The sequence below is a fragment of the Papio anubis genome, chromosome 20, assembly GCF_008728515.1.
Source record: "Papio anubis isolate 15944 chromosome 20, Panubis1.0, whole genome shotgun sequence".
Classification (NCBI taxonomy): domain Eukaryota; kingdom Metazoa; phylum Chordata; class Mammalia; order Primates; family Cercopithecidae; genus Papio; species Papio anubis.
This window is the reverse complement of record NC_044995.1, coordinates 18,057,945-18,072,559: the sequence shown is the minus strand read 5'-3', so window position 1 is coordinate 18,072,559 and position 14,615 is coordinate 18,057,945. Positions and strand designations below refer to the sequence as shown.

The 14,615-nt window shown below is 53.0% G+C and overlaps 2 protein-coding genes across 2 annotated transcripts in view; both read left to right on the top strand.

Annotated features, from left to right (window-relative positions):
• Positions 1-14,615, top strand: part of LOC101026547 (ryanodine receptor 1) — a 168,585-nt gene that overhangs the window by 86,797 nt on the left and 67,173 nt on the right. The window lies entirely within an intron of this gene.
• LOC116271651 (ryanodine receptor 1-like) lies at positions 993-8,655 on the top strand. The gene is made up of 12 exons (XM_031659495.1): positions 993-1,248; positions 1,347-1,437; positions 2,694-2,834; positions 3,223-3,386; positions 3,477-3,555; positions 3,802-3,891; positions 4,603-4,743; positions 5,136-5,210; positions 5,304-5,379; positions 5,665-5,788; positions 6,393-6,508; positions 8,511-8,655. Exons 1-12 carry the CDS (start codon positions 1,049-1,051, stop codon positions 8,600-8,602), a joined length of 1,389 nt encoding a protein of 462 aa, XP_031515355.1. The 5' UTR covers positions 993-1,048; the 3' UTR covers positions 8,603-8,655.

Sequence of the window (14,615 nt, the reverse complement as noted above, 5' to 3'; positions counted from 1 at the left end):
CAGAGCGAGACTCCAACTTAAAAAAAAAAAAAATTCGTTCACAATGTTGGTTTGGCACTGTGGACACACAGAACTCTGTACAGGAACAGCAATAACAGAAGGGTGATAGGGCAAGGAAAATGAGCACTGAGAAGTGATCACCAATTTAGCAAAGTCAAGGTCACTGGAAACTGGGATGAACAGTTTCAGCAGGGGACAGAAGCCTTCCTAGAGAGGGTTTAAGAGAGCCTGGGGCTGTGCATGGTGGCTGACCCTTGTAATAACTTTGGGAGGCCAAGGCGGGCGGTTCGCTTGAAGCCAGGAGTTCGAGGCCAGCCTGGGCAACATGGAGAGACCCTGTCTCTACAAAAAAATTTAAATATTAGCTGGGTATGGTGGTGCACACCTGTAGTCTCTGCTACTAGAGAGGCTGAGGTGGGAGAATCACTTGAGGCACAGACTTTGAGGCTGCAGTGAACCGTGATTACACCGCTGCATTCCTGCCTGGGCAACAGAGCCAGACCTTATCTCAAAAAAAAAGAAAAAGAAATTAGCCAGGCATGGAGGTGCGTCCCTGTAGTCCTAGCTACTAGTGAGGCTGAGGCAGGAGGATCACCAGAGCCCAGGAATTCGAGGCTGCAGGAAGCTATGATTGCACCACTGCACTCCAGCCTGGGCGACAGAGACCGCTGTCTCTAACAAATGGAAAAGAACGTATTACAGGAAGAAAGGTGAGGCTTAGAGAGGAGATAAGTGTGCAGACCATCCATATTTACAGAAGGCCAAATCTGTAATGGGGTTCATTAATCTCATCGACCAGTTGTGTGTGTTTGAAATTTTGCATAGGCCAAAGTAGTAAGTGGTGGGGTGGGGACTGTGGGCGTAGGGGCATGGGCATAGGGTGGGAGGAGAGTGGTAGAGATTGAGAGAAGCAGGTTTTGGGGGAGTGATCAGAAGCTTGGATCCTTTGGCCAGAGTAGCTCAGGGCAGGTGCCAGAGCAGCCCCGGGGGTGTGCAGCGGGCCTGATGTCCTCCCTCTGCGCCCTAGGCCACTTTCAGCACCACCGAGATGGCACTGGCGCTGAACCGCTACCTGTGCCTGGCCGTGCTGCCTCTCATCACCAAGTGTGCGCCGCTCTTTGCGGGCACGGAACACCGCGCCATCATGGTGGACTCCATGCTGCACACGGTGTACCGCCTGTCCCGGGGTCGCTCGCTCACCAAGGCACAGCGCGACGTCATCGAGGACTGCCTCATGGCTCTCTGCAGGTGGGGTGGGGCGGGCCCCAGGACGGGGCGGGGGCAGGGGCGGGGCCGCAGAGCAGGCCTAGAGGGGAGGTCCCACCATCCTGTGCGCTGTCGCGCAGGTACATCCGCCCGTCGATGCTGCAGCACCTGCTGCGGCGTCTGGTGTTCGACGTGCCCATCTTAAACGAGTTTGCCAAGATGCCACTCAAGGTAAGGACAAGCGATCTTTAGCGGTTCGTTTCCAGGCCGCGCCCACACTGGTTTGCTCTTCCCTCCGACTGCGGGGCTCATTTGTGTCAGCGCTGCCCAGCCCAGTTAACCTGCACTAGTTAGGACGGCGTCCCCATAGAAACCTCTTAGCATCCTTATTTGCATACTAGGATTCCCAGAACATTCACTTTGCTTCATTGATGCCTCTAGCGTTCCCTAATTAGCGTTTAATTTGCTTAACAGTGAGCCAGCCCCCGCTTCAATTAGCATATATTTGCATGGAACACACCACTTTCCCTAATTAGCATGTTTGTTTGCATGCCTGGACCACCAGACTTCCACTATTCAAATGAGTGCATTTATTTGAATAAACATTACCACAGCTATTCTGAATATTTGCACACTGTCTTTCTTATTTTTTCATTTGCATGCTAATTTGCATAAAGAGCTACCCCAACTCAGATAGCTTGACTATTTTGCATAATACATCGAAATCAGCTCGTATTTCAAATTTGCATTTTAGTCAGGCGCGGTGGCTCACGCCTGTAATCCCAACACTTTGGGAGGCAGAGGTGGGCAGATTACTTGAGGTCAGGCGTTCGAGACCAGCCTGGCCAACATGGTGAAACCCGGTCTCTACTAAAAATACAAAAATGAGCTGGGCGTGGTGGAGCACACCTGTAATCCCAGCTACTCTGGAGGCTGAGGCTGGAGAATTGCTTGAACCTGGGAGGCGGAGGTTGCAGTGAGCCGAGATTGTGCCATTGCATTCCAGCCTGGTCGACAGAGACTCTACCTCAAAAAAAAAAAAAAAAAAAAACAACTTTACATCTTGGATAGTGGAGGCCCTCCTCCCGATTACCATATATTTGCATGGGGTGCAGCTTTTGTTTCTACTTGATATGTTAATTTGCATAAGCACAGATTGCCGCATCCATATGCCCATTTACTTACTATGTACCCATGGATTAATATTAGCACGCTTATTTGTGTAAAGCAACACCAGACACAACCAGCTCTAGTTTAATGCCCATCTTAACTCTAAATTAAGAATGCTAAATTTGCATACTAAGCTGTCTAAGACCACTCCTCAAAAAACATACCATTTCTTCCCTTATTAGCATATAATTTGCATAACCCACACCTCCTTCATAATTTAAAAGCACTGGCATGCTTGTGTCTCTCTGGGCCTTCGTCTGCCTGCCATCCGCTGGTTCCCCCTTTCATTTGTGTGTCCCCCTCTTGCTCCCACCCAGCTCCTCACCAACCACTATGAGCGTTGTTGGAAGTACTACTGCCTACCCACAGGCTGGGCCAACTTCGGGGTCACCTCGGAGGAGGAGCTGCACCTCACCCGGAAACTCTTCTGGGGCATCTTTGACTCTCTGGCCCATAAGGTCTGGGCAGCAGGGAGCCCCAAAATGGCCTATGTGGAGGGTTTGGGGCCCAAAATTGGGAGTCCAGAGCGAAACCCCCCAATTTTGGGGGGTTCAAGGATAAGAGGGTTCTGCATGTTTGGATCTAGGAGGATCTATGGGTTGAGGCTTCAGCGTGGAGGTTATGGAAAAGGGGGTGGGCCACTAGTTTGGGAGCTTGGAGAGGGTAATATGGAGATGATTTGAGCATACAGTTGGGTCTGAGATTTGAGTTTCAAGGAGAGGGACCATAATTCAGGTTTGGGGGTTCAGGGAGAAGGGTTGATTATTGCAGTGTGTGAGTTTGAGGTCCCGAGGCTCACTGAGGCTTATAGTGACCTCCTACCCCTGCTCCTCCCGGCCTTCCCAGAAATACGACCCGGAGCTTTACCGAATGGCCATGCCTTGTCTGTGTGCCATCGCTGGGGCTCTGCCCCCCGACTACGTGGACGCCTCATACTCATCTAAGGCGGAGAAAAAGGCCACAGTGGATGCTGAAGGCAACTTTGATCCCCGGCCTGTGGAAACCCTCAAGTGAGGCCTGGGGGCTGGGAGACAGAGAGGGAGATTTCAGGGGTGGAGGGAACCCAGTCCCAACATCTGCTGACCCTATGCCCCCCACAGTGTGATCATCCCGGAGAAGCTGGACTCCTTCATTAACAAGTTTGCGGAGTATACACATGAGAAGTGGGCCTTCGACAAGGTTGGCCTCAGGGTCCTCCTATCCTAGAAACCCTCAAGACCCCAGCTTTCCCCCTGACCCGATTCCTCCCTGAGGCCCCAGATCTCCCTGAGACCCCCCGATCTCCCTGAGACCCCCCAGCCTTCCCTAAGACCCTTAGCTTTTTCTGGGATCCCCCAGGATTCTCTGTCCTCGGCTCCTCCAGGGTCCCCCCCATGTGTCCCCAACTGCTGCCTCCCTGTCACCCTGCCTCCTCTCCATCTCTAGATCCAGAACAACTGGTCCTATGGAGAGAACATAGATGAGGAGTTGAAGACCCACCCCATGCTGAGGCCCTACAAGACCTTTTCAGAGAAGGTGACCAGGCCTTAAGGCCCAGCATTGGGAGTCAAAATGAAACCCCCAAATTTGAGGGTTCAGGGTGGAGTGAGGAAGGTTCACAGGTTTGCATCCAGGTGGATCTGTGGATTAGGTCTCGTCATTCGTGGACTTTGCCTTCTCTCAAACTTGGTAGAGCGGGTAGAGAGTCTGAGAGAATGGGTTTGATTCCTTGGCTGTAGTAAGACTTCTTGGAGCCGGGCGCAGTGGCTCACGCCTGTAATCCCAGCACTTTGGGAAGCCGAGGCGGGCAGATCATGAGGTCAGGAGATGACCATCCTGGCTAACACGGTGAAACCTCGTCTCTACTAAAAATACAAAAAATTAGCTGGATGTGGTGGCGGGTGCCTGTAGTCCCAGCTACTCGGGAGGCTGAGGCAGGAGAATGGCATGAACCCCGGAGGAGAAGCTGGCAGTGAGCCAAGATCGTGCCACTGTACTCTAGGCTGGGTGACAGAGGGAGACTCCGTCTCAAAAAAAAAAAAAAAAAAATTCTCAGAGACTCGTGTGTCTAATGGGATAAGGAGATTGGGTTTGGGAGGCTCTGTTACAGAGCAGGTAAGAGACTTGAGTTGGAATCCAGACTGGACCACTGCCTAGCCACGTGGTCAGGGTTTTCTCCTTTGGGGTCCTTCCTCCACCCCCCTCTCACTCCATTCCACCAACTCCCCACCCTCCTGTCCACCCTAGGACAAAGAGATATACCGCTGGCCCATCAAGGAGTCCCTGAAGGCCATGATTGCCTGGGAATGGACCATAGAGAAGGCCAGGGAGGGTGAGGAGGAGAAGACGGAAAAGAAAAAAACGCGGAAGATATCACAAAGTGCCCAGGTGAAGGCGGAAGATATCACAAAATGCCCCAGGGCGGAGGGCAGGGGCACGAGGCAGGAAGGGTCTAGAACAAGGGGCGTGGCCAGGAGAGGGCGTGGCCAGACAGGGATGGGATGGAGAGGAGAGGGGCCCAGGGAGGTAGGTGGGGCCAGAGAGGGGTGCAGAAACTTGAGATCTGGGAAAGGAGAGGGCAGGGGTCTGAATAATTGCAAAGGGCAGAGGAGAGAAGGATGGGGTGGTTTAGACACAGGGCCTTAAGGAGAGGACACGGGGTCTTGAGCCAGGGGAGGGCGGAGGGAGTAGAATGGACTAGTGGGGGCCTGGGGAGGGGGCTGGCCTGGGCTTTCTGCTAGCCCATCAACCTACCTCCCATATTCCCCTTGTCCTCTTAGACCTACGATCCTCGAGAAGGCTACAACCCCCAGCCCCCCGACCTTAGCGCAGTTACCCTGTCCCGGGAGCTGCAGGTGAGAGCCCTGATCCTTTTGGGGGGACATGGGGTGTCTTTGGGGGGGCTGGCATCCTCTGAATCTACCCGTTGACTCTGCATCCACTCCCAGGCCATGGCAGAACAACTGGCGGAAAATTACCACAACACGTGGGGAAGGAAGAAGAAGCAGGAGCTGGAAGCCAAAGGTGAGGACGCCCATGCCGCCCCCAGGAGACCCCCGTGGCTTCACCGTGTGGCTTTACTGATTGCCTTCATGCCCCTGAAACTCGGTTTCTCCATCTGTAGATGGGAATAATAACAGCGTTTACCACCGTGGGGTAATGAGATGAGCACCAGCAAGCAATATTTCCGTTATTCGTATCTTCGTCTTTATTACTATAATTACGCATGCCGGGCACTGCAGGAACCACTTCAGTGAGGGTGGCCCGGGTCTTCCCCAGAGCCCTAATTTCTGATCTTTGCCTCCCCAGGCGGTGGGACCCACCCCCTGCTGGTCCCCTACGACACGCTAACAGCCAAGGAGAAGGCACGAGATCGAGAGAAGGCCCAGGAGCTGCTGAAATTCCTGCAGATGAATGGCTACGCGGTTACAAGGCACGCGGGTTGGGACGCCCGCGGAAGAGCAGCAGGCGGAACCCACCCGGCAAAGGCTGGGAGAGGCGGGGCCAGAGAGGGGTGGAACCGAGAGGAGCGGGGCCTAGGGAGCAAAGAAGGAACCAGAGGGGAGGAGCTAAGGGAGTGGGGCCTGGACACAGAGGCGGGGCCAGATGGGGAGGAGTCCGAAATGGGTGGGGCGGGGCTTAAGGAGCAGAGGCGGAACCAGAGAGGAGAGGAGGCAGAAAAGGGCGGGGCCCAGGGAGCAGAGGCGGGGCCAGAGAGTGGAGGAGACTGAGAGGGGCGGGGACCGGTGAGTGGAGGCGGGACCAAAGAGGAGAGAAGGCTGAGAAGGGCAGGGCCTGGGGTACAGAGGTGGGGCCAAAGGGGAGGTGGCTGAGGGGGCGGGGCCTGGGAGCAGAGGCGGCGCCAGAGAGGGGAGAAGGCTAAGTGGGGTGGGGCATGGGGGGCTCAGAGTGGAGCCCCAACCTGGGGTGAAGCCAAAGCTGATACAGATGTGGCCAGCAGGAGCAGAGGCGGATCTGAGAAGGGTGGGAAACTGTAGGGCCGGTGTCTGGGCTGATCCCTCTCTCCACATCTCCAGAGGCCTTAAGGACATGGAACTGGACTCATCTTCCATTGAAAAGCGGTTTGCCTTTGGCTTCCTGCAGCAGCTGCTGCGCTGGATGGACATTTCTCAGGAGTTCATTGCCCACCTGGGTAGGGAGAAATCCCCCCCTTATGCCCGCCCCACCTGCAGATACCGGTTCTGCAGACCAGACTCACCTAGGACACCCGTTCCTGCACTCAATCCGTCCTCCCCTTATCTGATGTTTATTGAGCTTCTACTATGTGCCAGACACTGTTCTAGATGCTGGGGTACAGCAGTGAAGATGACAAATGAACCCTACTTCCCTGCAACTACTCCTGTGTTGGCTTCAGGCAGTTAGCATCATAAATAACGAAATCATTTAGTGTTAGAAGGTGATCAGTGTCATGGGAAGAAGAAAACAATAGAGCCAGGTAGAGGGGACTGGGAGTGTGGAGCCAGTTGTAATTTTAAATAGGGTGTTCCGGAAAGACTTTGATGAGAAAGTGACATCTGAGGCAAGCCATGAAGGAGGTGAGGGAGGAGCTGTGTGGACCTCTGGGAGACATCTGTTCCTCACAGGCAAAGGAACAGTGAGTGCGAAGGCCCTGAGAGGTCCTTGGTGTGAGTGTCAGGATGCCCTGTAGCTGAAGCAGAGTCATCGAGGGGGACAGAGATAAACGGGGTCACAGAGGTGACTGGGGCAGATCACGCAGGGCTTTGCTAGCTGTGATGAGGACTTTGACCTTTATCTGGAGTGAGATGGAGTTGGGGTTTGAGGGCTGAGCCAAGGATGGACGTGATCCATAATTCTGGTGTTCACGGGGTCCCTCTGGCTTGACTGGGGTGGAGACAGGAGGCAAAAAGGGTGAGAACAGGGCAGACTTCTGGATCCATTTTGAAAGCTGGGGTTGTTGGGATGCTCCCAATGCCTCTTCCAGGCCACTAAGAATTAGTGCAACTAAGCTAGGCCCTGCAATCCCCTCCAGTTTCCCTAGAGACCCCCTCCCCAGCATTCCCCTTGAGAGCTGCCCTCAGGAACCCCAAATTCCCTCCAGGTGAGTGGCAGAGCAGGATTCGCTGTCACGTCTTGCCTCAAAGCCTGCCTGCCTAGCTTCAGTGCTGCACATCCCCTTGACAATTCCCTTCCCTCTCTAGACCTCTGATTCCTCACCTGTGATATGAGCATATGTTCGCCATAACTAGCCATGGTTCTGTCACTTACTGACCTGGGGTCAGTTACTTCACCTCAGTTTCCTCATCTGAAAAATGGGGGCTGGGAACCAACTGCACAGACCTCCAAGTTGTAAGGAGACTATGTGAGGATGACATGTCTCACAGTGCCAAGGCCATAGCAAGTGTTTAATAATTGGAGCCAGTATTATTATTTTAATAGAATCAGTTACGACTATCACCATTATTATTGTTTGAAATTGATTTCCATTTTAAAATTAACTCTAATTTGTTTACATTGACTTCTTGTTTCATTTGGTTCATTCATTCATTTGTTGCAGATTAACTCAGTGCCATGTATTCAAGTTCAGAATGAAAAGTAATTGTGGTGGGTGAGGAAGGGCATGTTCCAGGACCCATTCCAGTTTGTTTTCCCCATCGTCAGCTTCAGAAAGGGTTTGATCAAGGAGTCGTCAGCTTCAGGAAGGGTTTAATCAAGAAGTTGGGGGAAAGCACTTTGGGAGGCTGAGGCGGGTGGATCACCTGAGGTCAGAAGTTTGAGACCAGCCTGGACAACATGGTGTACTTGGCTGTACTAAAAATACAAAAATTAGCTGGGTGTGGTGGTGCACACCTGTAATCCCAGCTACTTAGGAGGCTGAGTCAGGAGAATCGCTTGAACTCAGGAGGCAGAGAGTGCAGTGAGCCGAGATGGTGCCATTGCACTCCAGGCTGGGTGACAAGAGTGAAACTCTGTCTCAAAAAAAAAAAAAAAAAAGGAGTTGGGGGAATCAGATGAAAAGTAGGAGAAAGGTTTATCTCAAAGTCAACACAAATGACTTCATACCAATAATTTATTCCCCATCATTTCCCAACTCTGCTCCTAGCATCCTGCCCATCAGAACACCCTGGGTTCCCCAGCCTTGAACCCACCGTGAACCCTGTTTGCTCTCCCTACAGAGGCTGTGGTCAGCAGTGGGCGAGTGGAAAAGTCCCCACATGAACAGGAGATTAAATTCTTTGCCAAGGTGAGAGGTGGGCTTAGAAGCTAGAGGAGGCCGGGTGCGGTGGCTCAAGCCTGTAATCCTAGCACTTTGGGAGGCCGAGACGGGCGGATCACGAGGTCAGGAGATCGAGACCATCCTGGCTAACACGGTGAAACCCCGTCTCTACTAAAAAATACAAAAAACTAGCAGTGAGGTGGCGCCTGTAGTCCCAGCTACTCGGGGAGGCTGGTAGGGAGAATAAGTAAACCGAGTGAGGAGCTTGCAGTGAGCAGAGATCGGCCACTGCACTCCAGCCTGGGTGACAGAAGCGAGACTCATCTCAAAAAAAAAAAAAAAAAAGAAGCTAGGGAGGGCTGGGGACTCATGGGCTCACCACACCCACCACCCCTCACCGGGCAGCTTTATCTCCTCCACCCACCCATCTCATGCTCCCTTTGAAGTCAGCAGTACTTCCACCAACCACTGCCTCTATTTCTTGTCCACTCCTGCTAAAGTGCTGGGCAGTGGCGTACGCCTCCAACAAGGAGAAGGAAATGATCACCAGGTGGAGCGCCTGTGACCCTGGACCCAGCCCCTGACCCCACAGTATTGTAATCCTTACGCCCGTGGAGGCTCTGTCCTGGGTGCTGGGTGTTGGGTACTGACAAATCTCCTGCAGAGGCAGCTGAAGGGCTATGGTGACCAGCCATCCTAGTGTGCCGGGACTGAAGGAGCTTCCCAGAATGTGGGACTCTCTCAGACAACTTGGGACAAATCAATCACACCCCTGTCGAGGAGGCCAACTCAAGGCGGGCGGTGGCTCACACCTGTAATTCCCTAATGCTTTGGGGAAGCTGAGGTGGGAGAGAAGATCAGTTGAAGCCGAGGAGTTTGAGGCCAGTCTGGGTAACATGCCGAAGAGACCCATTTCTACAAAAAATACAAAATTAGCTGGTGGTGGCACTTTCGGGAGGCTGAGGTGGGGTCCGGCTTGAACCCGAGGGCTGGAGGCTGCGGGGCTGGGGACTCAGCCACTGCACTCCAGCCTGGGTGACAGAGGCAGGGCCTGTCTCAAAAAATAAACAAACAAAGAATAATAAGAAGGCCGACTTGCCCCTCACCTCCCCCAGCATCCCAGTTACTGCCTACCAGGCTTTACCAGCTTGCCCATCTCTCTGCCCCTTCCTATCCTCCTGTCTCCGTCATTCGGCCCCCCTCCTGGTTCCTCTCTCCTTGTCTTCTCTCTGTCCCTGTCTCACTCTAATTGGGTCACCCGCTTTCCTCGTCTCCTTGGTCTCCTCACTTGCTGTTTCTCCTGCCTTCTATCCTTTCTCTTTCTTCAGCCTCTTCTGCAAACTTGTATGTTGTCCGCCACCGAGTCTCTCTTTGGTAAGTGGCTCCACTCCCTTAGTCTTCCTCCTAATCTCTCTCTTCTCACCCTGAAGAAATGGCTCCCGGAGTTCTGTAATTTTGAACAAGCTTTGTTGTGTTCTTCCTCTGGACCCGGAGACATGGACCCGGGTATCCGGGGCAGGGCAGTGACTGGGAACACCCTGGGCCTGCCCTCAATGGGACTCCCAGGCCAGTGGGAGAGACAGACCCATCTCGAACAGGACAGCCCAGGGGTCCAGGGCTGGGCAGGAAGAAGGCCAGAAAGAGTGTGGGGCAGGGAGGAGGGGGCCCAGGGAGGCACTGTAGGAGTCCAGGGCGGGGTGGGGGTGCAATGGCATTCCAACGTAGCCTGGGGTAGCCTCAGGAAGAGAGGGTTGGGGTGGATGTAGGGAGGCACTGTCCTCTGTCCTCTTAGCCATGCCATCTCCCGGCCCAGTCTTCCTCTCCCAGGAATGAGGATGCCCGGCTTTGTGGTTAACTGTCTTCACATCTGGCCCAGCTCTGGATGCCAGGTAGGAGAAAGCCATGGGCAGTGGCACCCTCCCACCCGTCATGTTTGCCCCAACCCTGGTCTCCTAGACTGTCCGATTCCAGAGCTGAGATTGTTCCCCTGCTGCCCTTCTAGGGCCGGTGATGAAGTCAGGCCCTGAGATGCGTGAAGGCTGGCCTCAGCTCCTTCTAGCCAGTGCCTGGGAGGACATGAGAAGATGAGTGGAGAACCTGCGGCTGGGCAGGTGTCACAGAAGCGCCTGCCAGGTGAAAAGTGGGCCAGAACCTCACCTACACCACCGTGGCTGCTGCGGTCCTCACCACCCTCTTCCAGCATGCAGCCCAGCACCAGTTGGGAGATGGCGTCATTAGTAAGGGCTCTTGACCCAAGGGCAGGTTGTGGGGAGTCATGTGGCCAACACCACCCATCCTGGGTGCCTATTGAAGTCCTGGGTGTTTGAGTGTGTGGATTTCTTGCTGTAACAAAGCATGTGTCAGTACTGCTTGGCAGGTGGCAAATGAGTTAAAAGAGGGATCATGACTCAGCAGCTCTAACAAAAAGACCTAAATGGACTGGCACAGCGATTCATGCCTGTAATCCCAGCACTTTGGGAGGCTGAGGCAGGAGGCAGCTTGATAGCAGGAGTTCAAGACCAGCCTGGACCCAACATAGGGGCACAATATACTAAAAAACAATTTTAAAGATTAGCCAGGCATGGAGGCTGCGCCTGTAATCCCAACTACTGGGGAGGCTGATGGGAGGATCACTTGAGTCCTAACAGTTGGAGGCTACAGTGAGCTATGATCATGTCACTGCACTCAGCCTGGATAACAGCAAAATTCTGTCTCTAAAATAAATAAGGAATAAAATAGGGTCCTTGTTGGTAAAGATAATCTATTATTGATAGGGAGTTTAAGAGAAAAGTAGCACTTGGCTGGGCACAGTGGCTCACGCCTGTAATCCCAGCACTTTGGGAGGCCAAGGCAGACCAGATCACCTGGTCAGAATTCAAGACCAGCCTGGCCAACATGACAAAACCCCTGTCTCTACTAAAAATACAAAATTAGCGGGCATGGTGGTGGTTGCCTATAATCCCAGCTACTTGGGAGGCTGAGGCAGGAAGAATCCGCCCAGACAGGAGGCGGAGGTTGCAGTGAGCGAGATCGTGCCATCATACGCCAGCCTGAGCAACAGAAGCGAGACTCCATCTCAAAAAGAAAAGAAAAGAAAAGAGAAGTAGCACTTAGTAGCCAGGCTCAGTGACTCATGCCTGTAATTCCAGCACTTTGGGAGACCAAGGTAGGGAAGATCACTTGGAGCCAGGTTCAAGACCAACCTGGGCAACACAGCAAAACCCCATCTTAAAAAAGAAGAATAGAAAAGTAGCACCTGGATAGGGTTCTTCTCCCATCCAACTTTTTTTATTTGAAATTCTCGAAACATACAGGAAGGTGGAAAGAAAGAAAATTGTTGGCTGGAGTGCGGTGAAGCTCACACCTGTAGTCCCAGCTGCTTGGGAGGCTGAGGCACAGAACTGCTTGAACCCAGGAGGTGGAGGTTACAGTGGTGGTCAGCGCCACTGCAAAGTCAGCTGGGTGATGGAGCAAAGACTCCATCTCAAAAACAAAAAAAAAAAAGAAAGAAGAAAGCCCATCTGCTTACCCTTCACTGTGTAGTAGGTGAAAATATTTAGTTTTGGTTGAACTTTTGGATGTAAGTTGCACACACACCAGGATAACCTCATCCATAATGTTCATCAGCTACGGCTTTCCTAGAATAGGCCTTCTCAGCCGAGGTGGCTCAGCCTGTAATCCCAGCACTTTGGGAGGCGGGAAGGGCCCGGATCCAGTCAGGGTCGAGAGACCATCCCTGTAGCTGACCACGGTGAAACCCCTGTCTCTACTAAAAAATACAAAAACTAGCGGGCAGGGTGGTGAGCCTGTAGTCCCAGCTACTCCAGGAGGCTGAGGCAGGAGAGAATGGCGTGAACCCAGGGTAGGGCTTGCAGTGAGCTGAGATCCAGCCACTGCACTCCAGCCTGGGTGGCAAGCGAGACTCCGTCTCAAGAACAGCTGCTTGTGTGAAACCCGCGATATCATTATCCCACACCTAACCTAACCGTATTTAAAATTTCCCTGGAGTTACCCACAAAATGTCTTTGATTTTTTAAAATAATTCAGAATCAGCAGTGGCTCCCACACCTGTAATCGAGGCACTTTGGGAGGCTGGGGGCAGACCAAATCACTTAAGACCAGGAGTTTGAGACCAGCCTGGGCAACATACTGAGACCCATCTCTAAAACTTCTTATTTTTTATTTTATTTTATTTTATTTTTTAGACAGAGTCTGTCACCCAGGCTGGAGTCTGGCTCAGCATGATCGGCTCACTGCAACCTCTGCGGGTTCAGCGGTCCTCCTGCCTCAGCCTCCCAGCCAACTGGGATTGCAGAGCATTCACCACCACACTCAGGTAATTTTTTGTATTTTTGGTAGAGATGGGTTTCACCATGTTGAGCTGGTCTCGAACTTCTGACCTCAGGTGATCTGCCCACCTCAGCCTCAAAGTGCTAAGGATTAAGCGTGAAGCACGTAACACTAAAATATATACATTTTAAATAAAATGAAAAGATAGCCTAAAATTGCGGTAACATTGCAGGTCTGTTTGCTTTCCTGGAGGAAGTACCACTTTCATTATAGGGCCATCACTCCTCTCACAGAAACAACATCTACAGCGTTTACATTGAGTGCCTAAAATTATTGCCCCGTTCACAGTGACTTTCCAGTAGTATCATTTGATCCTCACAGCCAACCCATGAGGAGGTACTATAACTATCCCCATGTTATAGATTAGGAAATGGAGGCTGAGAGAGTTTGGTAGCTTGTTTAAGTCACAAGACTACATGGCAGGCTGGCTGTAAAGCTGCTGGCTCTTCCTCACTGCATGGGCCTATTTGGAGACAGGGGGAGGTGGGGTGGGGAGGAGCTTGTCTTGTGAGAGTGCATCACAGCCTCGCTCCGTCTCCCTCAGTGGACGACGTCAGGTCTCTCTTGCTACCAGGAAACGCTGTGCAGTATCTACTCCCTAGGAACCACCAAGAACATTTACGTGGAAAGTAGGAGAGAGCCATCGTTTGGGGCTGGAGTGGGAAGACGGAGGGAAGGGAGGAGCAGGAGAAAGAAGACGGGGGTGTGTGAAAAGCAGAGGTAGGTGTTACGAATCTTCCACACACGGCTGCAGCCACCAGTTCCCAGCGGCACGTGAGGGCGCTCAAGGGACAGGTCAGGCAAGGAGGTAGAGCCGCCAGGTCTGGGGCCGGGAAGCAGGCGCCCGAGGGGCCTCGCTGAGAAGGGGAGGCGCAGACCATGGGGACTGTACACAGGTGCCGCGCAACACTGGGGTCCCTGGGGAGGGCCCTGGCAGTGTACGTGACCGCTCCCGAGCTGATTACTAATACAGCAAGAGCGGGGCTGAGGCTGTTTCCACCAGCTCTGAAGTTATTCATACTTCCAAGTGACACCGGTGCAGTGGCTCACACCACCTTGAGGCACTTTGGGAGAGCCAAGGAGGGAGAGTCACTGGAGCTCAGGAGTTTGAGACTAACCTGGGCAACATGGTGAGACTCCATCTCTAAAAATTGTTTTAATTAGCCTGGTGTGGTTGTGGTGTGGTGGCTGGTGCCTGTAAGAGTCTCTCTGCTACTCCTAAGGCTGAGATCTGAAGATCCAGTTGAGCTCAGGAGTTGAGAACAACCAGCCTGGGCAGCATAGTGAGACTGCATCTCTACAAAAGCCAGCAACTAACTAGACATGGTGCATGGTGTATGCCTGTAATCCCAGCTGACTCAGGAGGCCAGAGGTGGGAGGGATAAGCTTGAGCCCAGGAATTGAGGGTCGCCAGTGAGGCGGGAATCCCAGGCCACTGGACTGCAGCCTGAGTGACAGGCGAGACCCTGTCTTAAAAAACAAAAACAAGTAGCACCGTGGAAGAAAGGCAGCTCTGTCCCAAAGGGTTCTGGGAGCGTTTCTATGGAGATGGGGCTGGGACCCAGGACCCGAAGAGGGGACCGCGTGGCAGCTCAGCACAGCCCCTCTTCCAGGCTTCGGCCAGCCCTTGGGGAGTGCCTGGCCCCACGTCTGGCAGCAGCCATGCGGTGGGTTCCTGGAGCCCCAGCTGAGCAATTACAACGCCTGCTCGTGC